Genomic DNA, 21,691 nt, shown 5'->3' on the forward strand with positions numbered 1-21,691 from the left:
TCAAATTGGGTGAGTGAATCAAGTATAGCAAAATTTCAGCGGACTATACTGACAATTGACATTTGACAATTGACAACATCATCTGAGATTACAGAAGCCCACGATCCTTAATATCAATGTCAACAGCAATACACCTCCTCTTGCACGACTAACAAACGTATATTGACAATACATTTCGTCATATGTTTGTCTGTTATTCAAGTAAAAGTCTGTGATATTTGCTAAGAACTCAAAAAATTCATGAATCATTCACAGCGCAGGCGCAAACCTGTGTCCAGCAGCAGCAACTCCAGTTATCCTTGGTAGGACTGCACCAGGGCGCGCAATGAACAGATGCAGTCAGGAATAAGGGTTGCGGGAGGCGATTACAACGTGTTAGTTTTCGATGTTCAACGAAATTAATTGTGAGGGATATTTTTTACTGTAACATACAAAATGTTGAAATTGCATTGTATTTTAAGATCAAATATAAATATGCCAGAAAAAACAACAACTTTGGTTTACGTTTGAGAGCAGCCTGAACCAACTCATGTTGCACCTTATTTCTGTGTTACTGTATGTAGCCTAATGCATGTTTATCAGGACTCTCTAGTTTTGCTTTTCCTCGTCTGGATCTTTACACACTAGGCTGTGTAGGTTGTTTTTTTCATCCATGGATTTGTATAATACCTCGTATGAAAACTCGTCTCAGTTTTTCAGGACAAATTCTTCAGCTCGCTCAAGTAGAACAGGTAAGCTGTAATTTGATGTTGTGACGTTGGGTTGTTTTTTTTTTTATATAATTAAAAGTAACCACCAATGAGTTATGTCTCTATTTTTAATTAGTTGGGATGTTCAAAGTATGAAACTTACGTGAAATGTTTTTTTTTTTTTTTTCTTTCTGCTTCTGACAACCTATAATAGCCTTCAGTGCTAGAGGACAGGATTGTTGTGCAAGGCAAAATTTTGGGTGTAAACAGTAAGAAACAGTAAAATTGAGACAATTATCTTAAGCCATGGTGAGTTTACGCCATGGTCAGTGCATGTAACTGCAAATTACAATTATTGATTAAAGGAATACAGTATGCTTTTGTATTTAATTTAAAGTGCTTTGAGGCTTGGAATAATGATTTCAATCTGAGCCCATGATGAAACAAATTGCCACCTTTATTTGTCTATTTGACATGTGACTTATTTTCTGGAATTGAAACATAAAAACATCCATTTTAATCATGAATATGGTAAAGATATAACTACATTTGTTCCTCTAATATTGCACTATTGTCTGACAACACCCAGCTCTTAGAGTACCTCCTCACACAACACCACTAACAACCTAACACACTTAATATACCATGACCTTCTTCTCTATCCTGTCTAGCCATCTTATCTACATCCCTTGACTAAACTTGACTCTGAGCCATTATTCTGCTCTTATTGGATAGTACTTATTGTTGCACTATTGTCTCCCATTCACACTCTACCTTTATTGCTTTTTATTTTTTGTAAGTCGCTTTATTCATTTAACTGTCACTTTATTCATTTATCTGACAAAAGTGTCCGATAAATGAATATGCAATGTTACACTGTTGCATGGTTTAATGAACATAACACATTTGGGGTTTATTTCAGCCAAGGGAAGTCCTCACTACAGCAATGTTATCTTGCCCAGTATATTCGGAATCATCTGCTTCCTTGGGATTGTGGGAAACTGTATTGTTATTTACACCATCATGAAAAAGACCAAATGTCGGGCCAAGCAGACAGTCCCCGATATCTTCATCTTCAACCTCTCCATTGTGGACCTCCTCTTCCTCCTCGGTATGCCGTTCCTCATCCACCAGCTGATGGGCGACGGCTCCTGGTGTTTTGGGGCCGCCATGTGCACGGTCATCACTGCTCTGGACTCCAACAGTCAGACCGTGAGCACGTACATCCTCACAGTCATGACCCTGGACCGCTACCTGGCCACGGTCCACCCCATCCGGTCCAACGCGGTGCGGACGCCGTGCGTGGCGGGGGCGCTGGTGGCGCTGGTGTGGGTGCTCTCCCTGCTGTCCATCACGCCGTTGCTCATGTACTCGGGGCTCATGCCTCTGCCCGGCAGTCAGGTGGGGTGCGCCCTCCTGCTGCCCAACCCAGCCTGGGACATCTACTGGTTCACCCTCTACCAGTTTGTGCTGGCCTTTGCCCTGCCGCTGATCGTCATCTGCGTGGTGTTCTTCAAGATCCTCCAACACATGTCCACTGCTGTGGCGCCACTGCCCCCGAGGAGCCTGCGGCTGCGCACCAAGAAAGTGACCCGCATGGCGGTGGCCATTTGCCTGGCCTTCTTCGTGTGCTGGGCGCCCTATTACATTCTACAGCTCATCCACCTTGGCGTTCAGCAGCCCAGCCCTGCGTTCTCCTACGCCTACAACATCGCCATAAGCATGGGCTACGCCAACAGCTGCATCAACCCCTTCCTGTACATCATCCTCAGCGAGACCTTTAAGAGGCGCTTCATTGTGGCCATTCAGCCAGCGCACAAAAACTTCCGGGTCAACCCCAGCACCACGGATGGGAGCGTGAGCTTGCGCTTGGCCCCGGACTGCCAGCAGCCGCCCCCGTCCTCCAGGCTCCCGCAGGATGGACGACCAGAGAGCGGGGACAGCCGCTGAGGACCTGACAGGTGGAGCTGGTCTCACTCATGCAGTGGCGTCTCAGGGGTAATACATACAGTAGTACACACACATACAGCCTGCTGCGCCACAGCGCCCCCTACAGTAGCATTCTAATGTTGAAATTGCATTGCACTGTCTTGGTCCAATCAATGGAATTTTTTCACATTGTAAAACTTGTTGTTGTTGAACTGAACAGTTAATATGTGTAAATACGATGGTAATATATATAGAAGTAATGTGAAATGTCTGACAGGAGAAAGTTTATTGTCACACTTGGTTAAGATGTCACATCAATACCAGAAATGAAATTCTTACTCAGAGCCTAATCCTTAAGTGCAAAATAAATGTATAATAAGATATACAGTAAGAGACAATGATCAACAGTGCAGACAGTTAAGCCACTGTGAATACCAAGAGGTGTACAAGGTGATCATAGGGCATTTGTACGCTTTTAATAGTGAAATGTGAAATCGTGTTAATGACAATTCATTATCTTGATGATTTGTGGATAAAAAAACTGTCTCTGAATCGGGTGGTACGGGTCCAAATGCTCTTATGCCGCTTGCTGGATGACTGGAGGGTGAAGAGGCTGTGACTGGGATAACTGGGTCGGGTCAGAACCTTTCTCCTGCAGCGCGAGCTACTGGTTCTGGATTGTTGGAAGCTCCGTTCTTGTGATTGGGTTGACCACCCTCTGCAGAACTTTGAGCTCATGGGCAGTGCTGCTGCCGTGCCATGCTGTGATTCTAGGATATGATTACATGAAGACAGATCAAAATCATGAAATGAATCATTAATAAACATTAATAAATCATTAAATTAAAAAGAAAAATCAAAGGAACAGAGAGAAAGTAATGGAAACATGTAGTTTGCTTGCTGTGGTATCAGTGAGGGTTTGTATGTATTCCGTCTGTTCTCTGGTTATGGATATATCTGTGGGTATGTGATGTGTGTGTGCATTTGTTTCTTGTGCTAGTGTCTGGTTTAGTGAAAAGTAATGTTAAATTTGTCTGTGCGTGTTTTGATATTCAGATTTTAAAAAGTACTGAATTGAACTGAAAATGACTGGGAAAATATTTATGAGTTAATGTATTGATGTATATGTTGACATCTGTTGAAATTACTTAAAGAGAGATGGATATTTATTATTGTTAGGATGATGTAAAATTGTCTTGTCACATTGTCCGTGTCAGTGTTTTTACAGTCGACATTGGTCTGTGATGAAACATTCACTGTGATTGTTTAGTGTTTTTGAAGTATTAATAAGATATATTTCATTGAGGCACTATCATTTTCATGGAATACAATTACTCAATGCTACCATCTGTTTCCATTTAGATATGACTGGTTGCTAGCAGTAGGGATGCCAGTGCTATTGTCCTGATTGCTGCCATTGTCCATGTTGTTTGTTACATGTAGCATAATTAAAACCTTCCATACTCTGCATGAAAACCATGCACTCCTTAGTGCTTATCAGTGCTTTGTAAGCCTCCTCTTATCTCTGTAAGGAGAAAATTGGATGTCAGGCTTTGGCCTTATGTAATTCCTCAACTTCTCCTTCAACTCCTTGCCATCCTCATGATGTAATCATATGCACCCCTCCCCCTGTGATTGCTGAGCTGTAATAATAGCATTGACAGCTGATGTTTCTGCAGGCAGATGCCCCCCCTAGTTTCCCATCATTCACAGGGATGGTTCCCAATCTACCATACACCCACCTCTACATTCTACCAGATAGAATCAATAATGGAAATGTAGGCTCCTCATCTGTTCCCTTGCATTCACAGAGCTTTACATTCATTCAGCACAGCACAGGCTGCAGCCTTGCTCTCTGCCATTTTCATTTATGGAATATCGATCAATAATGCAATTTCCCCTCATAGTACCGAAGCGCTACTACCTCCAGGATGGCCATTTGAATTTACTGTAGGTGCTATGATGGTTCTGATGGGCTAACATCTGGTGAGCTATTTTGTAAATAAAGTCCAACCAACATCAGATGACTTCCTTAATTAAGTTTGTTTTGTTTAGTTGAAACGGGCAAATGACTGTTTAGTTGAAAGTGGCGAATGACTCTCTTCATTAACAGGTTAAACAGCAACACAGCTGGAGGTAACTCCATGTGGCTTCATATGTGGGGGGGAAGGCATGTCTGTGTTGAATGATATTTGCCATCAAAATTGGCAGTCTCCTAGCAACACCGAATCAAAAACTTCACAAGTTATTATAGAGGGTGTTTTTCAATCTGACAAAAGATATCTTATTTCCACACAGGGCTGATTGCAGATGAAGACCTATGGGCATCATCACAACTTCTGTGTCACTAAAACTGGAAATAATTGGGAGATCTCTATGATCCTTAAGTAAAAAATGAATGAATGAATGAATGAATAAATAAATAACTTAATCTGACTTAATCCACTTAATCCGAAGGTACAGCATGTCAGAAGGGAAACAGCAGGGGTCTGTTTGTTAGTTGCCAGCAAAGATTCTAGAACAGAGCTCTGTTCTAGAATCTTTGGTTGCCAGACAGTTGTTGAAAAAAGAAAAAATTTCATTGATGTGATGTTTGCACATAGCAGGCTGCCATGCCCAACTTTGCACCAGTCAGTCATTCTAGACCCATTTGATTTTTTATTCCCCCCTTTTTGTAAATACTGCAAAACATTTACTGAGGTCCAACAGTAAAATTACAGACCAATTCCAGTCCATAAACCTAAGTACACGTCAAATAAGTCAATTTAACTTGAATGACCCTATAGGTTTCTGATGTCAGACACATAGAGAAAAGCATTCCACTGAGATGGATATCATATAATTATTTTAGGCCTTCTTTAATCCTCTGGCATTGTGCTGCAATGATACATGTCTCTAACTAGTGCTGTCTAGCCGCATACCCCTTGAGTCACAGAGACATGCAAACTATGCAGATGAACTGAGTCATAATCCCACTCTAAACATTCATTTAAATTCCCGGCAGGTAGCCATGTGTACTGTGTGCTCAAAATGGGATTATGATATGCATATGATATGCAAACCGCACACTGAGAACAGGTGGGAATACCCATTTTGTTGATGTCTTGTCATGTCGTAGGGTGCCGTGTGGCAGAAAGCGTAACATTTAACACCTGGATAAAAATGAGAGAAGCCGACTTTGTATGAGAGTTTGTATAGGATTTTTGCTGATAGAAATTTTATGGAAATGGTGTCACTTCAAAGTAAATTCACGTATGGAGAATTTCCTTGTCTATGCACTGGCATTGTTGTCAGCTTGCATGTAGCACTTTTATAACTGAGCAAAACAAATTGCCCAGTTCATTAAATTAGCGTTTGTTCTGTTGGTATTGCATTGCACATTGCATGTCATACAAATTAGAGCCCACTGTCTTATCACGCAACAGTGACACAGTTTCCAGCACAGCTTCACTGAAAGCAATGAAGGCTTCATGAAACTGGCCATAAGTCATGTGCAGGGGGCGAACGATTTAATATGAAAGGAATGTTAGAAGCCCTCAGGATATAAAGAGAAAGGAAAGATTCAGTGGAAGACATGAGATGCCCTTGAGGATGTATTTCCTTCCCAAAACCTTTGATTCACAATAACAATGTTTTTAGATATGTGTGTTAGGAGTGTGCCTGTATTTTATGAGGAATTATTTTCCTTACAGATAAAAGGTCAGATATGAAAAGGTGATCTATCAGGACGATCACAAATATTCCTTTATGCAGTATGTGACCCATATTTAATATAGATTCAATTGCCCCAGGTAGCCTATGTCAAGTCAAGTCAAGTCAAGTCAGCTTTATTGTCAATTTCTTTACATGCACTGGTCATGTAAAGAATTGAAATTTTGTTTCTTACTTTCCCATGCAGACATAGACATACTTTAAATACAGACATAGACATACTTTAGACATAGACATAGCCATAGACAATAACAAAAAAAATATATACAGACATACCACATACAGACATTAAAGTGTGAGACTGAAATGTAGAACATATATCAAAATATAGAAATATAGAACATATATAAAAAAAATAGAGGTGGTTGTGTTGTATATTTACATTTATTTGCGTAACCTTCTGACAGAGTAGTAGTAGCAGCAGCATTGTGGCAGAGTGATAAATAACATTGATAACATTTACATGAAGTTTAAACTTGTGCTTGTGTGTACTGTATATTTACATTGATATGCAGTCATTTCAAGTATATCAGGCCTGATATGAAGCAGCAACATGTTAGGCTGCGCAGTCACAGTGCAGTTCCACAGGGCGGTCCTGGGAGGGTGTTTGGGGGGGGGGGGTTAGGGTAGACAGGATCCTAGGTTCCTGGCTGGCTGGTGGGTGGGGGCTGTCAGTGATGGGAGAGTGGGTATAGTGTTCAGCATCCTGATTGCTTGGTGGATGAAGCTACTTGCAAGTCTGGTGGTGCAGGAGGGCTTTCCAGAGGGCAGGAGGCTGAACAGTCCGTGTGTGCAGGGTGGGTTGTGTCCTTGACAATCATTAGTGCTTTGCGGGTGAGGCGGGTGGTGTAAATGTCCTGCAGGGAGGGGAGTGGTGCTCCAATGATCCTCTTAGCTGTGTTAACAATGCGCTGGAGGGTCTTCCTGTTCTGATCTGTGCAGCTTCCGCCCCACACTGTGATGCAGCTGGACACAATGCTCTCGATGGTCCCTCTGTAGAATGTGGTCATGACGGGAGGCGTGGCACTTGCCTTCTTCAATTTGCGCAAGAAGTAGAGGCGCTGCTGGGCTTTCTTCACCAGTGATGCTGTGTTGGTGGTCCAGGAGAGGTCGTCGCTGATGTGCACCCCCAGGAATTTTGTGCTGCTCACTCTCTCCACAGCATCTCCGTCGATGGACAGTGGTGGCAGTTGTTTGTGGCCTCTCTGAAAGTTGACAACAATCTCCTTGGTCTTGCTGACATTCATTCATTCATTCATTCATTCATTCATTCATATATGCTGTATCATTCATATATATACATCTTGTACATATTTACAGTCATGATGATAGTATTTCCATTCAATCATAGTGAATTTATATAAAAAAAACGGTGAAGAAGTAGGCTGAACTTGAATTGATTGAGGATCAATAAAGTATCTATCTATCTATCTATCTATCTATCTATCTATCTATCTATCTATCTATCTATCTATCTAGGCCTAGGTACATTTTACAATAAACTCAAATTTGTCTGGCAAGTTCATGGCGACTTGACAGGCTGGTAAGGAAGGCTGGCTCTGTAGTGGGAGCTGAACTGGAGTGCATCACTTCAATATCTGACAAAAGGACCCTAAACAAACTGATCTTGGACAATGAATGTCATCCGCTCTACAGCACTATCAAAAACCAATAGAGCTTGATCAGCTGGAGACTTCGCTCACTGCCATGCACAACTGAAAGGCTGAGGAAGTCATTTGTTCCTAGGGCCATTGAATGCCTCACTAAAGGGAAGAGGAGAGATAGACTTCTCTGCTTAGTCTGTCTGCCTCTCCACCCTCTCCATGTCCATGTTTTTGAATACTGACTGCCCACTACTGTTTACTATTGTTTTACTACTGTTTTACTAATGTACACAGCCTAATGTTTTCACTACTGTTTCACTGCTACACTGTTTTTTCATGCTATATTAGCACACATGATCAATGGCTGCGGTCAGGCTTCTGATACAATACTGAATGAATGAATGGCTATAACCCTATTACCTCAACCTGTTCTTGCACTGAAATAGTTTTTTATTTTACCTTGTATACATTATACTTTACTCTACTATTTGTCCATATTATTTATGCTGGTCTTTAGACCTTACTCTTGCACTGTTGCACTGTTGGACTAATGTTGGACTACTTTTTGCACCTTCACCATGACACTCACTCTCTTGAGCACCTTGCCAGGCACACATAACTAAGGACTATGGTTGGACTACTGTTTGCACCTTCACCATGACACTCACTCCCTTTAGCACCTCACCAGTCCTGGCCCTGTCACTACAAGCGTCTTATGCTTGATTACCACTTTTGAATTTATTTTCTTCAGCATATTAGGTCATATCATAGATTATTATGGCCATTATTAAAATAATAATAAAAATAATAATAAAAGAGTTTTTGAACTTTAATGTCACTAATGCTGATTATTCAATGATTAATTTGAATTTAAATATATAAAATGCTGTTTCTGTGGAGAACGTTTACATGAACCCCATAGAGCCTATACAGTCCATAATTATGCAAGTTGCTTTTAATGGAAGTCCTCTCATTGTCATGACTGAGATCCCTGCGGAGGATTTGATGTGAGGACGGTGAAATGTTGTGTTGTGTAAAGCCCAGTGCTGAAACACACTGATTGGACACACTGATGTAGTGGCACACTGTTATGGACTGTTCCTCATATTGTCCAGGCACCTCCACTGTTGCTTGATGGCCTTGGAAGTTTCACTGATTTTTTGGACTTTGAACAAATTGAATCAGTCCTCATCAATCACAAGTAGACTTGGTTTGAATGACAAGGATTTAAGCAAAGCTGGAAAAAAAATACCATGTCATTGCACCTGATGAGGCATATGGTTGCCATATGATAATATGTGACGCCTCACTTGCGGAAAACCAAGATGTTCTGATTTTGATAGAAAGTGCAAATTGCATTTCCAAAATGTCCACAAGAATGAAATAACGCTGTGATGTTCACACATCAGTAGATGATATGAAGATTGAACCATTCTGAGAACTGTCTGAAGGAAAAAACGATCAGCTCGTCACTGATGACAGCCCCTTCTCCACACACACATCTAGGCAGTTAGTGCAGGTAATCATGCTAAGCTCCATCTTAAGAGGCCCCTGGTGGATCACTCAGACACTCTTCAGCCTTTGCAGTGCAGGCGGCATCCACAGCTGCTCTGGTCTCCTACAGCTCCTGAGTTCCTCTTTCTTCCTGTCTCATGCATGGGGATCCTTCAGAACTACTTCAGATAGATGTGCAGACTGTAACAGGAGTAGGGCACCTAAGTGGTATCATGACAGAAAACTGCAACTGTAACAACTTTATTGCTCATGTAGAAAACTATTCCTTAAACGCATAGAGATTTTAAACATTTGGTTGAAGTTTCATCTCCCTGTGTTTATAGTAACAATCAATATATTTTTCCATGCATAACCACCTACGCATGACACAGACAGTGGCAACCGGCAAGATCTGAGGTTCACGGGTTATGACATGCATCTAGGATTACTTCAGTGGGATGACAAGACTTACAGCCATATTAGATGTACCACATAGCGGTACATGGTATGACCACCACACGGTGTTGCCACCTGCTACGTAAAGAAGATATAACAGATTGCCCGACTCCTGCAACTCCTTGGAAACTGAAAGTCACGCTTCCTAAGTCCTCAACATCAACACCTACATAGTCTCCCCTTGGTTACTCAATCAGTGTTCAACCATTCAAGACAACAATATACAGAGTCCAAACTGTTTGTAGTGTGTGTGTGTGCGAAGGTCAGGTTTGGAGAGATGGAGTTGAAGGTGTTAGTCTTTCATCCACACTGTGATGATTCTAGTCATCGGGTGAGAAAGACAGGTCGGTATCAACCACACAACAGTGATAGGCAAGTCTGTGGGAGCGCTCAGCTGAGGAAGTGTAAATGGAAAACAGAGGGCACTGGTCCCTGAGGTAGGCTGTGAGATTCTCATACCTGTCCTTGCCCAGACACACTGAATGAGCATCCTTTGATAGGATGCAAACAAATCAATTAAGAGCTTTCCCAGAAATTCCAAGCTCAGATAATGTAGAGAGGACAATGTCATGGTCCACTGTTCCATCAAAACGGATGGAAAATTAGAACAGATGACTGAGCAGAGGCTTTAGCCACTCTCAATGCAAAGGAGCATTTTCATTAGAATGACCAGACTGCTTATAGGGAATCGGAAGCTTACTTGAACCCCAGGAACCAAAAGCTTCAATTTGTTATCGGCAGTATTATGGGGCTACATGTCAAAAAATATTGTGAAAAGTGAAATAAGAAAAAGAAAGAAAAAAAAAAACTCTGCCAAAACATATAACTCCACTAGTGCCAGTTGTGGCCATAATGAAGGTCAAGAGTCAGTGTTGTGTGTGCTGCACATTCACTTTTTGGTCTGTTTAGGTCCAGGGTCTCATGTAATATTTATGAAGTTGACTGGAATGAATCATACACCAAGATGTGCCGAAATCTCAATGTCTCAACTCAACTCAACTCAACACATTCTACCCAGTGATACTGCTCTAAATGGGAAGAAAATACCCTGTGCTGTGCTCGTAAAAGCCTTTAGTTTTCTGATAGAAATGGACGTCTCTGCATGCCATATGCGCGCCAGCAGGGGTGGTGGTGCCTGTTTGATCCAGATGCCATGTTTCCTGTAGAAGAGCACAATGGGGGAGGCTTTATTTCCACCCTCCCAGTGCTCCTGTGTCCGTCAGCATGACACATCCCAACCCCTCTGATCTTCGCACAATGAAAAGGCAAAAAAAAAAAAAAAAAAAAAAGGATTCAATATTTGCTTCAAACAATCGTGTATGCATTTACACGGTCCTATCTGCTGCTACAAAAAGAGATTGGCATCCATGAATAAAACATATGGTCATCTTTGTGACGGTTTGGAGACTTCTAGATGAAAGTGACCCATTACCTCCTTAAATTCCGTGCTCTGTTATTTTCTTTACACTTTATCATTAACATGCAGTGGGGATCTGAGGGGGAGAATGGCATGTGTGTTATTAGAGGTGCTGAGTGGTAAGTGGCCTGGAGTGTAAATGGAAGGTCAAAGGTCATTATGGATGGCGTTTTGCTGGATATGCTAGCAATTGGAACTCCCATCTTCCCAAGAGAACACAATCCACTTTTTTTTTTTTGCAAACACCTAGCCTGGGTGTTCCCATGCTGCCTTGCGCGCAATTTGATTCACGCTGCTAAGGCAGCCTGGAGACCATGGAGCAAATTTTTGCCTGAGATAGGGGACCATGCACAGACGCATTTGATAGACATCCGTGGCACCCAATAAACGGATCTGGGTATTTTTTTCAAATACGAGAAAATTAATGTTTGGTTCACAGACCACGTCTCATTGAGAAGTGGTGGCGCTAGCCAGGCTAGCAAACACCATTGATCGCGGATGGTAGCTCTGAGAGTGTGAATGAGGTGGTGTTGGGATGGGGGTGTGGGGGGGGGGTAAGGGGTAGTGAGTGTGTGAGGATGTATGTGTGTGAGGATGTGTGTGTTTGTGTGTGTCAAGTCGGCTTTTATTGTCAATTTCTTTACATGCACTGGTCATACAAAGAATTGAAATTTCGTTTCTTACTTTCCCATGCAGACATAGACATGCTTTAAATACAGACATAGACATACTATAGACATAGCCATAGACAATAAACATTAAATTAAAGACTGAAATATAGAACATGTATGTATCAAAATAGAAATATAGGACATATATTTTTAAAAAAATAGAGGTAGTTGTGTTGTATATTTATATAGTCTTAACAGTTACATGAAGTTTAAACTTGTGCTTGTGTGACCTGTATATTTACATTGATATGCAGTATGCAGTAATTTCAAGTATATCAGGCTTGATGTGAAGCAGCAACACGTTAGGCTGCGCAGTCACAGTGCAGTTCCACAGGGCGGTGTTGGGGTGAGGGGGGTTAGGGTAGACAGGATCCTAGTTTCCTAGGTTCCTGGCTGGCTGGTGGTGGGGGGCTGTCAGTGATGGGAGAGTGGGTAGAGTGTTCAGCATCCTGATTGCTTGGTGGATGAAGCTACTTGCCAGTCTGGTGGTGCGGGAGCGGAGGCTCCTGTACCGCTTTCCAGAGGTGTGTGTGTGTGTGTGTGTGCATATGTGTAAGGTTGGCTTGCTGTTGGGCCAGGAGGAGAGAAGCTGGAACACAGAGAGGGAGGGTTTCAGAGGAGAGGAGTTGTAATTATTCTGTTAAAGATGAGTGTAATAATAAGAATAACTGATTGCCTGACTGATTGACAAGCTGGGCACCCATTAATAGCCACAGTTCCACCCAGCCCTGGCAGTTATGGCGATGAGCTGACAGAGAGGAGGACCTGCGTGCCACCCATCCCCCCAGGCCCCCTTCATATGCACACGTCCCCCACCACCACGACCAACCACACCTCGCCCCCAGACCTCCATCTAACACGCCACTCTTGACCTAAATATGTATGTGAATGGCTAGGTTGAGAGCTCTATCTAGTGTGTAGCATTAAAAGAAGTGGGCATGCATGGTGAATATCTGTCAGGATTTCCCCATGCACACCACACTTACCCTGTGTAAGATGTATGCCTCCTCTGTAATGTGTGCATTAAAATAAGTGAGGCATGCAGATAGACACCTGATGAGGTATCTACCTGCACTCCACCCTTACCCTAGCCTGTTTTGTGTTATGAATGTGTTGTTGAATGAATTTGTTTTATGAATGTCACCTAATATGTAGTGCAATTAAAAGAGAGTAAGCGTGCAGTGTGCTTCCAGGACAAGGCATGTGCATGAGCGTATGAGGAGGGTGCACAACGGGGGCCCAGGGCCAATAGATAACCCACAGGACCCAACCAATGCCAAACCCACACAGCGACCCGCCAGGACCGAGTCTCCCAAGCCATCCAATGGGGCCCCGGCAGAATAACGATGAGAGAGGCAGAGAGAGTGAAATTAGTAAAGTTATCAGAGAATGTAAATAAAAGGGGGAGGGGAAGAAGGGGAAGCTATTTATTTGCTATTAATAATAATAATAATAATAATAATAATAATAATAATAATAATAATAATAATAATAACAATAATAATAATAATAACAATAATAACAATAATAGTTCCAGCTACCATCCCCTGCCCAGTGTTCGAGGATATGTGTATCTGTTGATGAAGTGTGTTGGTGTGGAGATGGATCTCAGGCAAAGAGGGTCAGGACTGTAAGTAGGTGATAAAGGGGTACCAAGGAGAGGTTGTATCCTGAGTATTGATTACGTTTGTAGTTGATAGGTTTACTAATGATATATAGTCTGTTAACAAGTTTTTCCAATGAGTGATGTGATCATTGTTCCTAGATTTCCAGTTCATGAGGATTGTTTTCTTGGCGATAATCAGCGCTGCCAGCAGTGTTTTATTGCAAGAGTTGCTTAAATTGACTGTGGATGTATCACCAAGTATGCATAAGGAAGGGGATGCTGGGATGTGACAGCCAAAGATGGAAGAGAGAGATTTTGTGACACTCACCCAGAAGTGGTTGATTGGAGTGCAATGCCAAACCGCATGGATGTATGTGTCTGGGTTATTTTGTGTGCAGTGAGAGCATAGATCCGAACCAAACCCCATTTTAGTCAATTTATGTGCAGTGAAGTGAAATCTGTGAAGAACCTTGTATTGTATTAGTTGTAGATTACTATTCTTTGTCATGAGGTAGATGTTTTTGCAAATTTTGGACCAGAAGTCGGCACCGGGAGTAATTGATAAGTCTGATTCCCATTTGTGATATGGCAGGCCAATTGTTTTTTCTGAACGAGATATAATTTTGTAAATTTGGGAGAGTATTTTTTTGGGAGAGGGAATATTAAGCAGCTGCAGAAAGGGAGATCTGAGATTTTAATTTCTTTACAGATTGTTTGTTCTAGGTCTAACCAGGTGTTGTCTGAGGGGGTGGGGTGTAGCCATTTGTAAATGAAGTGGAGCTGATTGGCCAGGGCATAGTGCTGGAAGTGTGGGGCCTCTAGTCCTCCCAGTGCTTTTGGTTTTTGGAGAGTGGTGAGTTTGATCCTTGGGGTCTTATCTTTCCAGTAGAATTTAGTTATTAATGAATCAAGAGACTTAAACCAGAGTGGGGTGGGCTGGGTTGGAATCATAGAGAGTAAATAGTTTATTTTGGGCAGTATTGTCATTTTGATTACTGAGATTCTGCCCATGATGGATAATGGGAGGTTCTTCCAGCGTTGAAGGTCATCATCTATTGAAGTGAGTAGAGGGGAATAATTTAGGCTAAATAAGTCTGACAGCCTGGGGGAGACTTTTATCCCTAAGTAAGTGATATAGTTAGTGCAGAGTGGAATAGGTGAAGAGTTGGCTGTCACATCCCAGCTATTGTGATGTAATGGGAGAATTGCAGATTTATTCCAATTGATTGAGTATTCAGAAATTTTAGAGAATGTGTCAATTAGTTTGATGGTTTCTTTTACTGATGACTGGACACCTTTGATGAGGGGGTTCTGACGGATGGCAGCTGCTAGGGGTTCAATGAAGATTGTAAATAGTGAGGGGGAGAGTGGGCACCCCTGTCTAGTTCCCCGGTGAAGAGTGAAACTTTGTGATGTTAGTCCATTGGTGATTACTGTGGCTGAAGGAGAGGTGTATAGAAGTTTAATCCAGTTAATGAACGACTCCCCGAAGCCAAACAATCCACTTTAAATGGTTAATGGATCAGTTCAATTGCACACACACAAAGTGCCTCCAGCGCATTTAGGTGGAGATCAATCAAAGACAATCACAAGAGTTTCATATTGAATCCGATCTGTCTTTGAATCAATCAGCCCAGATGTTTTTCACTTACAGCTGCATCCTTGACATGTTGATAGTCATGCACAGAGAGTACCATACATGTTGATAGTCGTGCACAGAGAGTACCATACATGTTGATAGTCATGCACAGAGAGTACCATACATGTTGATAGTCATGCACAGAGACCATATTTTGGAAAAGCTTAGAGCACTAATAACAGTGTCCAAAAAGCGAGAGCCCTCTATAACCGTGAGAGCAGATGCTGAGAGCAGATATCCATAAACCAGTTTTGCCATTTGTCAGCTTTACTTGAATAGAACTCACATCACATAGCTACTTATTAATCAATAACGTGACAGGCTCAAGAGTGTGGGATGGCAGTTGGAGATGTCTAAACATCTTATTCCTTATTTCTCCTTCTGAGGAGACTAAATAGTCGCTATGAACGCTATTTGTGTTGGCTTGTGCTTTTTGTACTACATTCATGTGTAAATCCCCTCTCTTTGACTCGCAAGAACTTGTGGTCCAGTGTGGACACCCTGCTGACTATAATCGAGGAAACATTTGTTGCAACATTAATGGAAGCCACTGACATAAATATTCCATAATAAATGAATAAGCCCTTGCTTCCTCCTATTCTCCTATAAATCCATAAAGGGCCTCACATCTTCCATTAAGCACAGAGCTCTCAACAGTGAGGGTCCATTGCGTCTCCGTCACCATAACTTCCATCTACAGGAGGAGCTTCACACGTACTGTACACCCTTGTGCAAATGAAGTGAAACAAGTAGTGGTTTCCCTGCATTACAATTGAAGCCCATTTCATATGGCTCTTATTTTTTATTTACAGGTCAGGGTTGAATCAATAAATCACTTCTGCCTGAGGTTAGGTTTATTTGTTTGTCTGTCTGTAAACAGTATTACAGAAAACCTCTGCCTTTTGCATACTGAGATTTTCATGAAACTTCAGAGAAAGGAGCAACACGCCCCAAGCAAGAACCCAATGCACTTGGGTTGTCTTGGTCTCGGTCACTGGTCTTGCCAAATGTTATAATCGGTCTTGACCGATACTATGGCGGGCTTAAAATAAATCTATTTTTCTAATCATTGATTATCTGACCATGATCAGACAAAATAGATGTTTAATTTATTCAAAATCCATCTATAATGGCTGCGTCTTGACATTACAGAACTCATTGCTTTTACATGAAACCTTGTGTAAAAAGAAGTAATTCAGAAAACAACACATACACAGTGGTGTTGAGATAGATAGATAGATAGATAGATAGATAGATAGACACTTTATCTATCCCCAGGGGAAATTCAAGGTCTCAGTAGCATACAGACAACACACACACACATTCACAGCAGAAAAAGTAATTAAAAGTATAATTATATTATAATTATTATAATATAAAAGTATAATTATGTTATAATTGTTATAATATAAAAACACAACTTAAGCAATAAGGACAGTAGAAGATAAAGAATATACTATTTACACTAATTATACTAACTAACACTTAATCTAAATCAATTCTAAAAACAGTATCCACATAGTGGTGATTAATCAATCAAGAGGCGCTTGCAATGACTGAGGTAGGGACTGAGCCTGTGATTCTCTGTGCATAGTAAGGTAAGGTAAGGTGCTCTGTGTGAGTGAGTGTCATGGTGATAGTGCAAATGAGTAAGTCCAACAGTGCAACAGTGCAAGAATAAAGTCTATATATCGATATGTCTATATATATAACTATTTTAAGAAAAGGTATAAGTGTGGCCACAGTTCGGCTGTGGCATTGAGGGAGGGGTTATGCATATGTGCTAATGTGCTAAAATAGCACGCAAACGTGGCTAAAAAAAATGTGGGTAAAAGTGGCTAGTGGACAGACAGTATCCAAACATGGAGGGGGTGAAGAGGCAGACGGACTATGCAGAGAAGTCTATCTCTCCTCTTCCCTTAAGTGAGGCATTGAACAGTTCAATGGCCCTGGGGACAAATTACTTCCTCAGTCTGTCTGTTGTGCAAGGCAGTGAGCGAAGTCTCCAGCTGATCAGGCTCTTCTGCTTAACAATAGTGCTGTGGAGTGGGTGACACTCATTGTCCAAGATGTTGATCAGTTTGTTCAGGGTCCTTTTGTCAGATAGTGAAGTGATGCTCTCCAGTTCAGCTCCCACTACAGAGCCAGCTTTCCTTACCAGCCTGTCAATTCACCCAGCATCCTTCTTCTTTGTGCTTCCTCCCCAGCATACCACTGCATAGAAGAGGACGCTGGCAACAACAGACTGGTAGAACATCCTGAGGAGCTTGTTGCACACATTGAAGGACCGCAGCCTCCTCAGGAAGTACAGCCTGCTCTGCCCTATCTTGTAGAGTGCATCAGTGTTGGCTGACCAGTCCAGTTTATTGTCCAGGTGGAGACCCAGATACTTGTAGGTGCTTACCACCTCCACATTGACCCCATCAATGGGGACTGGTAGCAGAGTGGGCTTAGACCTGCGGAAATCCACCACCATCTCCTTGGTCTTTGAAGTGTTGAGTTGAAGATGATTGAGTTTGCACTATTGCACAAAGTCCTCCACCAGGCAGGAGTACTCCTCCTCCTGCCCGTTCCTGATACACCCCACAATTGCAGTATCGTCAGAAAACTTCTGCATGTGGCATGACTCGGTGTTGTAGCAGAAGTCAGATGTGTACAGGGTGAACAGGACTGGAGAGAGCACAGTTCCCTGTGGCGCTCCTGTGCTGCTGATCACAGTGTCAAAGAGACAGTTCTTCAGTCTGACGAACTGTGGTCGCTCGGTCAGGTAATCTGTAATCCAGGTTACCAGGTGAGCGTCCACACCCATCTGCAAGAGCTTGTCTCCCAGTCTGTGGGGTTGGATGGTGTTAAAAGCACTTGAGAAATCAAAGAACATGATTCTCACAGCACGTTTCCCCTTGTTTAGGTGAGAATGTGTCCTGTGTAGAAGATAAGTGATGGCATCGTTCACACCCACTTTCTCCTGGTATGCAAACTGTAACGGGTCTAGTGCATGGCGTACCTGGGGTCTGAGCATACCTAAGACCAGTCGCTCCATTGTTTTCATCACGTGATGTAAGTGCGACAGGTCTGTAGTCATTAAAGGAATTATCCGGAGTAAAATGCACTTTAGATCAATTTACAGATGATTGGGAGTTCATACGTTGAGTTGACATCCAAATCATGTCATTCGGATGTGTTTTGAGAAAGTTCGATGTTACCGGTTTTAGTCAAAACTCGTTAGCCTGGAAGTGACCCGGGCATGTCATTTCGCCGCTACAAAACGCTATTTTTATACCTCTTCTACAGTTCCAAACAACATTACACTTACGTGGTAGTGAGTAGAGGGTCCCTAAAGCCAAACCGAAGTATCCCGAGGTCTTTATGTGGTCGGATAGAGAGTCCAGAAATTTCAACAAGCCAGTACTTTTCCGGAAATGTTGCCATCTTTGCTGCCATCTTCAGGGGAAAGTCCGTAGGAGTCGATTGCTGAGTGTGGAGTAACACGCTCTGGAAATTCACAATTTCGTCGCCGATTTTTTTTTTTTTTAAAACATAGTCCAGTATTTCTTTCGAAATTGAAATGAAGTTGTATGGACTGGACTATGTTTTTTTTTTTTTTTTAAAAACGGCGACGAATTTGTGAATATCCAGAGCGTGTTATTCCACACTCAGCAATCGATTCCTACGGATTTTAATGTGTCACCTACCTAATTAGGTACAGTAGTACAACCTGTGTAACAACATGTACTATCAGGTACTATCATTGTACTTGCATTATGTATTTGTGGGTACCTACATATAGTTGTTACATTGTAATACTGAGTGCTTTTACAAAACTTTGCCAATTTGCCTACATTTTCATCAGAGGCAAAGAGCTGACCTGAGACCTGCTGGATGGGGTAAAACTGGTCATGATACAGGGCATAACTCTGATTCAGGTCACTACCAAACATTTCTAGAGAGTAAAAAGAGTAAAAGAGTAAAAAGGTTGTAGCAGCACAGCTGTTACATGTACATGTTACAGTACTTAAAGCCATATTATCAATACATTTCTTTATTATGCATTTATATTCACTAATGTATTCAAATATGCAAATTATCTCATTAACTACGCGTGATATAAAAATGTCCCAAGCAGAAATGTATTCTACGCAAAAAAGTACTATAGAATCAATTGAGAAAAGTTTGGTAGTGACCTTAATCAGATCGTTCTGGGTTTTTCCCTGTCTATTATAGATTTGATTTACAAACCATTCTTAGCTCCAGTCAAGGCCCCATTGTCTTCAGTGTACATGTAACAGCTGTGCTGCTACAACCTTTTTACTCTTTGATACAGTGGAATAAACCTATTAAGTGTACCAGTTAATTACTTACATGTACATGTATGTGATGTCTTCGATGTCTTGGAACAGGTCTACTAATTCACTACATAGTACATATATCAACTGTGTTGGTACACACTTATTGCACTTTGATACAGTGGAATAAACCCATTAAAATAAAGTGTACCAGTTAAGTACTTACATGTACATATTATATACATCCTGTCAATGATGTCATGCATCCTGTAATTGATGTGTTGAAACGTGTCTGCTGTTACACCACACAGTACATGTGAATTAGTAGACCTGTTCCAAGACATCGAAGACACAACATTCATGTCATATGTACATGTAAGTAATTAACTGGTAGACTTAATAGGTTTATTCCACTGTATCAAAGAGTAACAAGGTTGTAGCAGCACAACTTGATTTGGGAAATGACTGCAGGTTGGATTGGAACCCAGGTCCCTGTGGGCACTTGAACCCAAATGCGGAACTCACACACCACAGCTCCCCATTAGTACTTCATTCAATTCATTCACAAGGCTAAGGCTTACATCAGCATATTGTTGTAAACATCATAATACATAGCACCCAATTCACACAAATCACAGCCAAACTGTGATAAAGAGTGTGTTTTATTTTGCAGTATTAAAAAATAAAATATTACATATAGCAGACTTCATAGGCAAATAGAAATCAAAGCTGTAGCGGTAGCACATCATGTACACTTGTGCGTAATCGTCTCTCCCCTTTAAACAAGGCTACATGGCCAGGCCCATGAAACGTCCCTTTATTGATCTACAATGCCATTATAAAAACCTTACAAAAGTTGCATATGAAACATTACAGACACAAGAAACTATGCCTAAATCCTTCATTCTTCGACTTTGTTTTTCCAACGCTAGGGCTCTTTTGGGTGTTTGTTATCTCACAAGTGCAGTAGTTTCAGTAGACAATGAGAGAAAAGGTAAACTAAAATGCTTATTTGCAAAAAAATAAATAAACAACAGCTATGTCACCTCACACAATACTCTCCCATTCTGGAGTCAAACAGCTAGACGTTGGAGCTGTTGTACTGCTCCTGCTCCATAAGGACATACACATTTGTACTTTCTTTAAAGGTGGTGTTTATATTGAGATAGAATGTGAAGCTGCACACTGCAAAAGGGTCTGTGCTCACAAAACAACCCAAATGATAGTGTGAGAAGCCATTTACAGTAGGTGACATACATTAGAAATCTGTTCTACTACTAATTCACAAGGCAATTCTGAATAACTTCTGTCATCTTTTCCTCATCTATTGGTATGGTGACATCTTCCTGGCAGTCTGCCTTCTGATCTTTTAGACTCTGTGGTAGAGGCGGCATCAGCTTATTCACAATTGTAGCGTGACACGGAAAAAAAGCTTTACTCAAAACCAGTGATGTGCAAGGCATTATTATTGTGATGATAACAATAGTGTCGGGTTGACAGGCAGAGAACTTTGACTCGTTGACATTGGTTTCTGCTTTGGTGTACAGTGACACTGTCATGACGCATTGGGAGGTATTAATACAAAGTGAAAAGTTATGACATGCCATGCCACAAACCCACTTCAATCTCTACCTTTCTGTTATTGTGAGACACCTACACAGAACTATTTGCTCTGTGTTTTGTTTTTAGTTATTAACACATTCATAGTACTGCAGTAGTATTTGAAAAGCACTTATGAGGAATCTGATACTTCAATCTTTATTGCTCCTTCATTGAGAACCAGCTAAGTCTGCCCCTAGTGGTGTACTTCATTTGGCAAATGACAAACAAACAGAAAACACACAGCGCATAGCATAGGACATAGCATATAGCACGTAGCATAGATCACTCTATGCTACGGTCACTCTGGTGCATTATGAAACATTTCTTTACTATTATTTAAGATCCAGGAGATTTTTAAGGAATATTATGATGAGATGTTTTATACACTTGCCCAAAATGCAGATGATTATCTTATATGTTGTGTAAGTTTGTGACACAATTTTTAATCCAATTACATCCAAAATCATTACACACTCACTCAAGAGTGATACTGCCTGGTTAAGTCATGCTATTTTACCACAATTTAAAACCTTCATGTCTTCTAAATAATCTCTTGTATTGGAGATACTCTCATCTGAACACAGTTGAGC

General features: G+C 41.4%; 1 protein-coding gene across 1 annotated transcript; it reads left to right on the forward strand.

Moving 5' to 3' along the window:
• Positions 1–1,580: 1,580 nt before the first annotated feature.
• mchr1a (melanin-concentrating hormone receptor 1a) lies at positions 1,581–4,511 on the forward strand. The gene has a single exon (XM_048249064.1). The coding sequence runs from the start codon at positions 1,581–1,583 to the stop codon at positions 2,637–2,639; it is 1,059 nt and encodes a 352-aa protein (XP_048105021.1). The 3' UTR covers positions 2,640–4,511.
• The last annotated feature ends 17,180 nt before the right edge of the window (positions 4,512–21,691 follow it).

The sequence above is a fragment of the Alosa alosa genome, chromosome 7, assembly GCF_017589495.1.
Source record: "Alosa alosa isolate M-15738 ecotype Scorff River chromosome 7, AALO_Geno_1.1, whole genome shotgun sequence".
NCBI lineage: Eukaryota > Metazoa > Chordata > Actinopteri > Clupeiformes > Clupeidae > Alosa > Alosa alosa.

Excerpts from the sequence above, each read along its gene's own strand:
- mchr1a (XM_048249064.1), top strand. The coding sequence starts at position 1,581 with ATGAACATAACACATTTGGGGTTTATTTCAGCCAAGGGAAGTCCTCAC.